Source organism: Penaeus monodon, unplaced genomic scaffold (genome assembly GCF_015228065.2).
Source record: "Penaeus monodon isolate SGIC_2016 unplaced genomic scaffold, NSTDA_Pmon_1 PmonScaffold_47, whole genome shotgun sequence".
Classification (NCBI taxonomy): Eukaryota; Metazoa; Arthropoda; class Malacostraca; order Decapoda; family Penaeidae; genus Penaeus; species Penaeus monodon.
In genome coordinates this window covers 535,701-549,107 of record NW_023659552.1, presented here as the reverse complement: position 1 = coordinate 549,107, position 13,407 = coordinate 535,701, and the positions used below count along the sequence as shown (strand labels likewise).

General features: G+C 37.7%; 1 protein-coding gene across 1 annotated transcript; it reads right to left on the bottom strand.

The window, feature by feature from the left end:
- Window positions 1-9,911: 9,911 nt before the first annotated feature.
- Window positions 9,912-12,285, bottom strand: LOC119571006 (nucleoporin NUP145-like). The gene is made up of 7 exons (XM_037918507.1): window positions 12,148-12,285; window positions 11,678-12,005; window positions 11,410-11,550; window positions 11,186-11,280; window positions 10,868-10,976; window positions 10,342-10,595; window positions 9,912-10,187 (listed from the first exon to the last, which is right to left on the bottom strand). Exons 1-7 carry the CDS (start codon window positions 12,283-12,285, stop codon window positions 9,912-9,914), a joined length of 1,341 nt encoding a protein of 446 aa, XP_037774435.1.
- Window positions 12,286-13,407: the final 1,122 nt, after the last annotated feature.

The window sequence follows — 13,407 nt, the reverse complement described above, 5'->3', positions numbered from 1 at the left end:
GTCTTGGATAAGAAGACTAGAGGAATTTGTTACGAATATTTAAAATCGGACTTATACTCTGTCGATGCTCCAATACAGACATTGAGTTGAGTGTGTTTCTAAGGATACACAGTCACAATTATAGAGATTCGAGGCATTAGAAAAATATACCGTTCAATCCGAGACACGTAGACGTTATTGTAACGTTACTGTAGGTTATATATTTAAACAGTCGACACTATTACTGTATGTTATAATATTTGATATTCAGTGGATATGTAGACATCGGATAAACTCCGACGAAACCCCAATAGAAGCATAGGGTGCGCTTTCAAGGAAACACGGGCACGGCTATAAAGAATCCAAGCATTACACACAATCGTACTGAAAACGTGTGGACATTTTGTAGATGCTCGTTACTTTTGCCTATCCCACATGACCTAAAGACCACCCTCCTGTCATTTGTTCCATGTGCAATATACGCATATGGATTCATCTTGGTGCATAAGGATGTCGTATTTGAAGCCGTCGTCACTTGCACGGCCGTAAAATTTAATGTTCGGTGTTCATCTCGCATAATCTTCTCGACTCACAGGTACACAGGTGTGGCTGACACATTGAGGAGATTTTCAGTTAGGTATTTATTCGTTTATACATATGCCGAATCACGTCCACTGTTGCAACGTCTGTAGAGTTGCCGTAAGATAGGTTGCTGCCTTTAGCTGCAGAAACCTATCTCTGGTGATGTAGTCTGACGCTTGAGGGACTCTTCTCTTCTGTCTTGCCTTTCTCCAGGACCTGAGTACAAGACAAAAAGGATAAAGGGGGAAATAGATGAGAGCGCTCATGGACATCTTAAAATATTCGGTGTCTATACAGGGATTACTCATATGAGAGTTCATAAATATAACAACGTAGTCGTCTGTAAAGAAGAGAGAAAAATACTCTCTTGGTTCTCTTATGGTGCATGGTCGCTCATTCTCCATACTTCGAGGACGAGCATTATTACCATCAACGTGGTCTTCAACGTTAGCTTTTACCACTGATATTTCTTTCTCGAGGAATACCTGATAATAAGATATATAACGAATCAATTAAACGTAATCATCAACGTTAGTTTTTACCACTGACACTTCTTTCTCGAGGAATACCTGATAATAAGACGTATAATGAGTTAATTAATTGTTCAAATAAATCGACAGTTCAAATATGTCAGCTATACGATCACGTGTACTGCGAAGATTATAAACCGGATTAAAGGGGCCAACTATTCTTCATAATATTATCATCAGTTAAACCTTCCGTCTCGTTGACATCTTGTTGAGGTTATCTCTCTGCTCTTACGGTATATACACACATTCCTAATATATGCCCGATACAGAGCAAGAAAAATATGATGTTGTAATGTTCCCTCTACCTTAAAATTAATAGATATAAACATTGTAAACACGTAGTGTGTGCAGTTATGAGTTATATCAACGTTAGCGTGTAGTGGAAGTATAGATTAAACCATTTGGTAGGAATTATGTCAAAAGAATGTACATAGAATAATTTAATGTGCGGGGAAAATATTGTGGTCCATTTTTTCTCGACAGCTTCGGTTAGGTTAGGTTAGGTTAGGTTAGGTTAGGTTAGGTTAGGTTAGGTTAGGTTAGGTTAGGTTAGGTTTAGGTTAGGTTAGGTTAGGTTAGGTTAGGTTGGGTTAGGGTTAGGTTAGGTTGGTTAGGTTAGTTGGGTTTTAGGTTAGGTTAGGTTGGGTTTTTGTTAAGTTTGGGTTAGGTTAAAGTTGGGTTTAGGTTTTAGGTTAGGTTGGTTAGGTTGGGTTAGGTGGGTGGGGTTGGGTTGGTTGGGTTGGTTTTACGTTAGCCTTAGCGAAAAAAATAAATTTACGTAACTTAAATTATAGACCCTGTGAAAAAATAGACTCAGGCAGACCTTCGTGCGCTGTAAGATTGGACGCTTAACACTGATGGATTTCGGACCTTCAAAAAAAAATTTTTTGTTCATAATAACGGTGTTTGTTTTTTTTCCCCAATGGAAATTTAAAAAAATTGTATGTATTATTTTGAAGAATTTTTTAGAAAAAACTCTACTCGTTTTACTCGAGATACCCAATAAAGTTGGGTTAGGAAAAGAAAAGCGATCACCAACCCTCAAAATTTGGTTACGCAGCATTAAGATTCCAAATCGTAGAATTCTACCAGAGAACATTTATGAAAAAAAGGTCCCACAAACTTAATCCTCCCTTTTTCCAAATGAGCGTTATTTTTTGGAAGGGGGGGGGGGGAGGTGTGCAATTATATTCTTGACTAAAATTTAGTAAAGAAATCCATACCATGATTGTCCATTTAACCCTTAAAAAAAAAAAAAATTAGGTATGGGCACATAAAAAAAATAAATACTTGTGGGGTTAACTGAAAAAATTTACATTTTTTCCAAACCTTGTGTAAAAAAATAGGGTATACAAAAACATATTTAAAAATTTAAAAATAAAAAATTATTTTTGGGTAACACATCAATAGAGGTGTTTTAAACTTCAACTTTCTTCTCATTAAAAAGGACTATCAAAACAGGGGCTACACAGATGTTATAAATTTTTGACGAAGTAGTTTTAGTGTATCGTGGGAAAACTTTTCCCAGACGAACACGATTTAATATAGTATAAAAAATTTGGAAAAAAAACATTGAGCAAATTCGCGTTAGTTGGAATTAAAGACCCAGATCCCCATCCAGAGGTTGTTTTTATCGGGGCCCGAATGAAAACCCCTGGAGGAAAAGATATTTTGATTTTAAACCCTAGGCGACATAACGTTCTTGTCAAGTACCCGTGATCGCATCTTAAATCGATCGAATCTTGAATTGCGTGAAAAAATGTAAACCTTTAATACTAAATACGTTTTTTATGGTCTTTGCGCTTTAAAATAAATAGAAAAAGAAAAGATCGCCCTTTTAAATCAATCTGCGTTTGGAAGATCAAAATACACTGGGAAGATGGATCCGAAATTTAATGCAAAAGGGAGTAAGATTACAAATTGATTTTTAAAACGAACGTAAATTTTGGGAAAGGAGGAACTATTGATTTTACTTTGATTTAAACTTGTCGATTTGTATATTATCTTGATGTCTTTTATTTTCTAAAAAGTATTTTTTTATGTTCTACGGACGAGTACAAGCACAGACACTTTAAGCGGAAGTTATTCTTATCGCCCGACGAGTGTTCGTCACCTCAATGAAAGGAAAAGTATCAGTTTTTAACCCATGATACCCAGCGTTTTGTGATTTTAAGTAAGTTTTTAAAAGAGACGCAATTACATGATGTGGTTTACTTAAGGGAATTTAAAATGAAAAAAGACATGTGTGTGTACATAAATTTTTTGGGGATGTGAAAGGGTGCAAATAAGGGTGACTGATTTTTCTAGGGGGGTGATTAATTTGAGTAACAATCGATTGGAAAAGAAAGGATGAGGACAATAAGAGTTTTGGGGACGCATCGAAAGGCTCAGGGTAATCAAGCGACCGGGGAAAGATATACCAATTTTTTTTCCAGATGAACTGAAATTTGGAAGAAAAAGGAAATTGTGAATTTTACGCGATTCGATTCCGTAGACGTATATAGTTCGAGTTTTGTCCTTTTTTCCGAAGTGTTTCGTTTAAATTCTAAGAATGCAATACAAGTCAAACCATTTAGGGGGAAGTTTTTTCTTTTCGATAGATAGTAGGAAAGGAAAACGTCCCCATGATTCGCCCTATGATATTCGCGTTTCCGGGCCCCCCCTAAACGTCCCCAAGAAACGTGAAGTATCTGAAGCGCATCCCTTTGATAAGATAAGATACAGAATTTTGGGGGGTGAATGTTTCATCGCTGGAATATCTCTGCATCAAACGACTGTAAATACAGAAATAAACTCTGTACAGCGAAGGGGAAAAATACCCAGGTAGTCTGGAAAAACTATCAAGACATTGAAATAAAAAAAAATAGTAAAAAGATAGAAAGAAAAGTATTGATTTTTCAAGAGTGATGTTTGACGTGTTGTTTGACTGACTAACCTGACTCAGTGCAGGAGGACAAGGCACTCATCTTTGGCCTGATTTCAGAGAGGAAAGGCATGAGGCGCTTTCACTTTGGGTGTGTTTTTAGGGGGGGGGGGGGCGAATCCCGGACTTACAGAACTTTATAAAGGGAAATTTACAAAGCTGATTCGTACAAAATATATCTTTATGCTTTTGATTCGTTTTAATTTTAAATTTCTGCATTTTATTAATATTTATCATAATTTTTATTTTATTTATTACTTTATTATCAAAAAGGGAAAAAAATAAATCAATACCCATTATTGGGTTATTTTTACTAAATAGTTGAACGTAAAAATTGTTTTTTTCTATTTCCTAGGCTAGTGTAATTTTTTCGTTTTATATGTACTGTTTAACAGTTTACAAATTTTCTCCGATCGCTCAAAGACCTAAGTTAGAATAAAAAGGGGGGACCCTCATATAATAAGACCCTCTTCCCTGTATAATATTAAAAATTTTAAATAAGAATTCCCTTAAAAAACCCCTATTAAAAACCTATAAATGAGGTAAAAACCGGCAAAAGTGGCCCCTTTTTGCAGCAAATTCTTCTAAAACCCCAAAAAAAAGCCTTTGCAATTGGTAAAGGGGAAAAAGAATAAAACTGTGGGGGTGTGAGGAAGATTCGATTCACCAACGGCCAAAATAATAAAAAATGAAAATTCTGTTTAAAAATCTGTCCCCTATTAATATCCAACGCCCCCGAATTCTTAATTAATGTATTTGGGGTGTATACTGTTCCTCGCCTCCCTAGTACTGTTGTTTTTCGTTCAGTATCGTAATACTTTTTTCTTCAGTCTTATATTCCCCCTTTTTTCCGTTTAAATTTCCCTCTGTATTATTGAGTTACCGTTGTTTTTCTTTCGTGCCCCTTTTTCCCCCCCGACTTAACACTCGTTGAATTTTTCCTTTATTCTTTTTTAATCCTCCGACGGGGGGGAGGAGTTTATATTACTGTTGAATGTGCTCGATACCCATGTTCTTTTCTTTCTCCGCCTGCCTCATTTAAATCTCTGTTGTATCGATAAATTCTTTTTCATTGTCTGTCGCATTTTTCCTTTTTTAAGGGAAACCCCATTTTATCTATGTGAATTTTTTCGTTCTCTGAGTATTTTTCCCATCTAAAGGGGCCATTCTGGAATAAAGCAAATTTCATATTCACCGCCGGGGCGGGGGGCGGCGGGGAGGGGGCGGCGGCTTTGGTGGGGGTGGGGGTGGTTTTTCGGGGCGTAGTCGTCGTCGTCGTGTCGTTTCTTCTTGGGATCGAACTCGATACCCCGGGCGTTTGGGAATTGGGGGCCCCAGTGTTATAGAGAAGTCTCTTGAAGAACCTTTGGGAACACTCTCCATTTTTTTGAAACCTTTCCCGAATAAAATTTAAAAAAAATGTCCCAAACAAATTTTCCCAAACTCAAATGGCGTTATAAAAATGGGGTGTTTATTTTTTTTTTTTTGAGTACAGTTTTGAAGTTTTTACAATTCACCACCTCATCTAATTCTAGACGACTCTCTCTCTCTCTCTCTCTCTCTCTCCTCTCTCTCTCTCTCTCTCTCTCTCTTCTCTTTTTTTCTGTCTGTCTCTCTGAAAAACCCTGACACAAATTATTTTTTTATAATTAGTTGGATGCTTAAAAATGAATATATGGGTCCCCCACAGGAACACATCACATCTTCTTTGCACGGACTTTACACAAAGGGCGGGTATCATCATTTCCCCTATTATTTTCAGTTAAAAAAATTTGAATGGTCGAAAAAGGGCCCGGGGTCCAGATTTCGTGAAACATACTTATGCGAGCATGTATTCCAAAAACCGTATACGCTGTAGTATGTTTAGTGAACCAAGAAATAGTGAGGATATCATTATTGTGAACCCCAAACAGAGAAGATAAAAAACTCTTTAAAACATTTTTGTTTTATGAAAACTAATGACAGATCAACTCTGTTAGGGAGAAGATAAAAAATCGTCTAATTAATGATTATATTTTCAATAAACCCCCATTTTACACTCTCCCTACTTCTTTATATATTTTTTTCAAATTTTATGGTAGTGCAAAGATTTAATAAAGATTTAATTAAAAAAAAAAAAGAAAACTAGGATAGTTAATAACCGCGTTAACCAAAGATTAAACAATAGGACCGAGATTTATCCACCCTGTTAAACGTAAATTATTAATACAGTAGTTTTTAGTCGGGTTTTCTATAACACGTGTGTGTATTTTGGGATTTTTGTATATTTTTCGTCGTATCATTTTCACAAGGGTGATCTTTTTAGTTAGACGTGTAATTTAAACAAGTTAAAAATACCCAAAAAGGGGCTTAGCCATTTTTTTAAACTCTTGTATACATCCTTAATGTTAGCATTACTTGGAGCAGTGTTGCAATTTCCCCTGCTTTTAAAGCAAAACCCCTTTGCCCTTCGGGTTCAAAATACTTTTGTATCGACGTCACCTCCGAATCTTTTAATAGATTTTGGGGTAGTATTGATTCTTTTCCGTCCCTTTCAATCTCCAGCCGAATTTTTAAAAATTTTCGTCGCTGTTTCTTGAGTATAGCTCTACCACATTCCAGACGCGGCAGAAGTCGCTCGGAGTCGCGTTAAAACTTTTTTGGAACCTTATTCTGCTTCTCCTTTATAGTCATTTCCCCAATTTTTTTAATTTTTTTTTCCGCAAAACAAAATAACATTTTTTTTCTTTTAAACTTTTTTCTACCCAATAATTTTTTAGAAAAAAAAAATATAATAAAATTATAAATAAGAATTTTTTTTTATAATAATTATAATTATTACAACAAACTCACCTAGTTTTTTGGGACTTATTTTTGTTTTTTGTCTCTCTCTCTCTCCCCTTCTCCTCTCTCTCTTCTCTCTCTCCTCTCTCGTTCTCTCCCAAGAACATGTGACATATACATTTGTCACTCACATGTATATAATATAATGAATCGGGTGCATGTTTAAAAAAAACATAGTCGCCTCCGGGGTTTAAAATTTTTTGGCCTGGCCGACCAGAATGGGGGCGTATACACTTTTCCCCCCCTTTGAGGGTTTTACACACACAAAACACACACACCCCAAAAAAAACACACACACACACACACACAAAACACACACACACCCCCCACACCACACACAAACACACACACACACAACCACACCACACACAAACCGACATCACCAACTATTCGGCCAAAAACCTTACTGTGATCAAATGGAAAAAGAAAAAAGATTTTTTAAAATTAAACTAATTATTTAAAAACTTATTCCAGAAAAAAAAAAAGTGGGGTGGCGTCTTCGAAATTATTCAACGGGGGAAAAACGAGAATAAATTCGCCGTTTTATATTTCCCGCGAAGACGATGTCTACTTCATTTTTAGAAACAAAAGTTTCTCTCGTGTCATCGAAATATCGTTTTCTTTTTGCTCAATTTAAGAGACTATTTTATTTTCACAGAACTTTTTCTCTCTTTTCTTTAAAAACATTTTTTTGTGTAGCTCATCTTTGATAAAATTTTTTTTTTTTGCTCTCCCGAAACTTTTTTTTTTTTTGTCTATTCATTTTAGATCAAAACTTTCTTTATTTTTGTGTCATCTGTTTTTTGGCATCAAAAAAATCTTTTTACTACTCAATTTGTCAAGATGGGAGGGGATACAGAACCAAAAAAGAGGGCATCCTTCGTTCGCTCACGCTCCCAAAATTCTCGTTGACGTCCGAGAGCGTCTCAGACATGCTTGACGAGTAAAGCGTGTCGATGAAAGCGTTGGGCCCCCGAGCGGCCTTTCACGGGCCGTTTCAGCGCGACGGGCTCCTTGCTGCCTTACCGCTTAACCCGCCCAATCCCAGATAGACGAGAACGACTCCCCATTTTTTTATGAATTAATTAACGCTACATAAAGTTTTTGAAAAAATAAAAAAAATTCAAAAAAAAGTCGGGTTATATCCCCGTTGCCCTGCCCGCTGAACCCGCCAATGAACCAACGAAACAATAATTTATTTTTTTAAAATTTTTTTTTATTTATCGACGACGTGAGGGTTCATGATTAAATTCAAAAATAAAACAATTTGGGGCGTTTGATCTCAGATTTCGGGGAGAGTGTGCGTAGGCCCTTAGTACTAACCCCAAGTGTTAGATGTCTGAGGGGAAAACATCACAAAAATAATTTAAGGTTTCTGTTTTGTTTGTAGTTAAACGCGTATTGAACAGGGCAATGAATCAAGGTTTTAAAACCCCAAGGTGTCGTATCAAATAGAAACAACAGTTTATTTTATATCCATTATTTTTTTTGTAAAAATATTAACGCAAACTCCAAAATGAACGAGAAAATACAACTAGTTAATTTTAATATAGATGACGAATTGCCCTATCTAAAGGATTTGAATGACGCTTTTTCTTAAACATATCTCTATTTTTTACCCCCTCTGAAAAGGTGCACTCTTTTTTTTCTGTTGCTGCTGCCCTTGTTGTTTTTTTGTTGTCGTCGCTTTGTCAGAGGATCGAAAAGCATTTATGATAAAAATGACCATCTAGGGAACAAAGTTTTGGGGAAATTGGGTCATTTTCATTTTACTAGGAAACAAAGACAATATTTAAGGGACTAACCACCATATAAAGCAAGCTCTTTTTCGGGGGTTTTTGTTGTAATCCTTTCAGCGCCACTGTGCTCATCGCGACCCCCTGTTATAAACTCGGGGCCCCTCAAGTTTTTCCCCGTCAGCCCGGGTGTATCGACAAAGATTATTTCTTTTTTTCGCATATATTCTCCTGTTTCTTAAATTTTCCGAACAAGATCGGGTTGTGGGAATGTTTGGGGGCAAACAGGAAAAATCCGTCATAGTAGAAATTCATTCTGAAAAAAAAAATGGGAAGACTGAGCCTTTTCTGCTTCGCTTCTTTAATTTTACCGCAAACTTTCGTAGAGGTTTCCAGAGATAATTTGTAAAATTTCTGAGAAAAAACCCCCCTCGGGGTTCCACCACAAATGAATTCAAAGCGCTTGCCCAAAAAAAAAAATAAAAAAAAAAATAATGATGAATAAAACTTTGAAAAATCTTTTCATCATCAAACCCAAAAAGCTCATATTACAGAATTTACTTTCTATTGGGGGATAGTTTCACGGTCTCATCCCCAATACTGGGGGTGGACGTTTCCAAAATAATCCATTCAACGGGCCCTCCCCGGGACAAATGTCGGCGGGTCTTACATGTATCCCCCTCCCCTGGGGCCCCCCCCCCTGTGGGTTCTGTTTTAAATTTCGGTTTTCTGTTGCCAACCGAGCAAGTACATTTGGTCTTATATCGGACATCAGTAATGCTAGTTCCGTTGGTCGATTTTTCTTTGACCGGCCCTCCTTCCCGCTGGGGACGCCCTTTTCCACCTCCAACGATTCCCTCCCCTAAGGTTTTGTTAAGGTCTTTTATTTCTTTGTTTAACCAAGATGAGCACAAAGATTCTGTAGATGAGTTTTTAGGCTCGGGTTTTCTCTCACCGTCGTCGGCGTGGGTTGTGGAATTGATCATCCGGAGTGGGTGATTCGATTCGTGTTCACTCTCTGATATATGATGGCTATCGTTTAACTGGTTCATCTCTGCTGATAGTATATTTTTAGTCGTTACATCGGACGTGACTGATGTTGCTGTTCCGTCTTCCCCAACTGGCGACTTTTTTTTTTGTTCCGTAGACATTTTGCTGTCTACACTACTGGTGTCGTCGAAAATAAACTTGGTCAATGCCTTAGGTGGGGCTAGTAGTTTATGTGGTGACTCAGGTTTAGAAGAACAGCGCCTCCTGTATAGGGCCGACGCTACGGGTGTTACTGACGAAACTAGTTCACGGTTACGGTTATCCTTGTTCAGGTTCATGTTGATCGCGTTAGATGTTAAAACCTCTAACTGTCAGGGTACGAGAATAATACCAGACACTCTTATGAGGATTTATGCCATATACTGATGATCTTTGCCCACGGATGCTGTAATTGTTTTGAGTAGCACTAGCATTCGGGGCCGAACCAAACGGTCTACAACCAGTGCTCATAGACTGGGTCGTATCAGCCGGTTTCCTGTCAAACAGCTCAGTATCCGTATTCTGATATGGGAAGAATCCAGGTTTCTGGTTTCCGATAAGACCACCACTACCACCATTAATATTCTGTAACATATAACAAAATGGGTAAATACCAAAAAATAGTCATAGGTTATAATCAATACTCGGTCATGACAACTCACAGTAACAATATATACTTATCTGGACCATATCACATATGTTAAATTTGGAAAACATACTATTGTAAAACAAAATCTACCTGTTGCTGAGTGTTCTGACCCAACTGGAAACCACCACTAAAGCCAGAGGATGGCTGCTGTTGCTGCTGTGGTGTCGAGCCGAACAGTGATGGCGTTGATGTCAGGGTGGTACCAAAGGTAAAGGCTCCTGTTTTTTGTTGATGTGTGGTCTGGTTAGAGGAGAAGCCTGTGGCCGGAGCAGTGCTAGTCTTACCAAATGCAGCAGTGCCTGTTCCACTTTCATAGGGGCCACCATCTGAGGTTGCACCAAAATCTGTAAGTGACAGATAAATAAATAAAAAAAAAACGTTTTGTTTTATACCAATAACAAATCCTTTCTCGTTCTTCTTCTGGACTAGAATTATAAATAAATTATAAATTTTGCATTTCTCGTTTCAAAGGAAAAAAAGCCAAGTTTAAAAACAAACTATATCCTTTATATGATGATAATGATGATGAGAAAAACTAGTGGTTCCAGTGTCAAACAAGGACTTTTTTTTTTTAGGTGGCTTTGCGTTTCAAAAGAGAAGCCAAACAATCTCGTACCTTGCATTTGTGGCAGGGTGTTTGTCGCCTGGGGTGTGTGATCAAAGCCATCTAGAGCTTTTCCTTGGCCTGAACTTTTGCAGTTAGCTAAGCAGTCATCGACGTGCAGCTGTTCTAGTTTGCTTGTGTGTTTGTTTTCGTATTCCTAAAAAAAATTAGATTTGTCTTCACATATTCCTAAAAAAGAATATATTTTGAAAATTTTTATTAATCATCCTGCAAAAGCCTCCTTCTATATATATTAACCTTCATGGTTGGGATGACCTCAATTCGTGATCGAATGTTTGTGGATAGACGACGGCATGAACGGGAAATTACCCGTATCCGTAGCTCCCTGGTCAAAGTGACCATGCCTGTTACAGGTTCATATTTGACAGTTGTCCCTGTGAAGTCTCCTCCAGTGGCACCATATCCTAATAGAAATAAATGATCTTGCATATAAACATTGCAATTATAATCAACAAAATTATTAACATTTACAAAATGAACATAACGCAAAATATGACTTAACAAGTTTTATATTCATTTGGCACATAACGTACCAGTTGTTGCTGGTTGCGTCATACCAAACAAACATCCTGCTCCTACAGTGGTTGTGGTCTGACCAAAGCCAAATGGTTTACTCTGTGTTGCACACTGTTGTAAACCAAACCCACTTGTGCCAGATCTGCTAAAGAGGCCTGCTGAAACAAAAATATTTCTTTTGCATGGAATCATCATATACCCATATATCAAATATTCTAAACCTAAAATGTAATAGAAACAGTATTCTATATCATTCATAAAATGTATGTTTCGCAAATGTAGTACCTGAGTTTATTGGCTGCTGTGTCTGTCCAGATAATCCGCCTCCATCACTAGTTGCACCAAATCCACTGGTAGGATAACCAAAACCAGCAGATGACTGTTGTGTCTGATGTTGGGCAAATAGTCCGCCAACGCCACCACTACCACCATTACTAGTTGAACCAAATCCACTGGTAGTATAACCAAAACCAGCAGATGACTGTTGTGTCTGATGTTGGCCAGACAGTCCGCCTGTTGCCGACTGTTGTTGCAGTATACCAAAGAGAGAAGTGTCCGACGATGTAACACCATCAGATGATGATGTTGTGGTTTTAAAACTTGTTGTTTGTTGCTGCAGTTAAGAAAAAAAAAAATCAGTTGTCATACCGTGCGAATTAAACACAATCAATGAGAACATCAAAATTGCTTTAAGTAATTAACCTTTAAATAATTCACAATATTTGATCACAATATACACAAAAAAATATCCTTACTGAATTTCCGAATTTGTCCTTTCCAAAGACTGTGCTTCCAAAGCCTGTTGTTCTTATTGTTGCCATATTAGGGGCTCCATAACTTGCCCCAAAGGAGAATATTGTATCTCCAAAGGAGGATTGTGACTGTCCATACATTTTGTCAAAAGGTTATGTGTAACCGCGTCGCCGCCGGAGTGTCTTTGTTTCAGAACGAATGTTGATGAATGTGAGATCAACTTTCTCACCGAAAGCACACCGGAGTGTATCCCGGACACCCTTTGGACATCTTAACTGAGGACAGAGAGAGAGAGAGAACACCGGGTATCATATAAGTGGACGATAGAACGCCTTTGTTATATAGAACGAGAGGACACGAGCTTCGAAATGACTCCACACGTGAGCGATATCAGAAAAAAGAAAAAGAAGGGAATACTTCACAAGAGAAATGTACTTTTCGTAGAGGTAACGGAGATGGACGAATGATCAGGATGAACAGAGTAATCAATTTTAAATGCTACATCAACCTGTTTAAGAATGTAGGGTCGCCCTTCGATATTGTAAGATACGCTATCGAGAAAATTATTTGTAATATAGAATTATGAAAATAACACGTCGTTTATATTTCCCGACGAAGAAGAAGACGGGGAGGAAGAGATCAGCACTGTATTTGAGAAAGACAGGATGGATCGTATATATTACTTTAATGGTGTTTTAGATGATCCCACACCATTCCACATAGTCTTTAGAACACTCTAGGTCACTTTAGACTTTGTTCAAGGTGGTGAGAGTATATTGATTCTAGCGGTTTCGTCGACACCGTAGTGTGTTCTTTGCACAAGGATCGCGATACCATACTGCAACATATGCTGGACGATAGAGTAAACGTGCGTAGGTCTTGGGGTACCGTCTCACCGCTGAAACGCCTCTGTTCCAGAGCGATTACTGAAAGCAGGATCGACTTTCTCACCGAGAATACACCCGAGCATATCAAGGACACCCTAATTAAAGATGAAGAGATGTCGAGAATAGGAAACACAAAATCGCGCCTAATAAAAGTGGTAAGTGGTACTATGTGCCACTGCTGGTTGCCTGGAAATTATCGTGTGACGCATTACGTGTTTCACCCTATGTGGAAAGATAACTCTGATGACGGGCCGTGGGTGTATTATTACCCCGAACATGATCGGAGGACAAAAGAGAACTCCTAGATACAATAGATATCACAGAAGGGCTGAAATACATGCATTCAACTTATATATATATACCTAAAGTCGGATA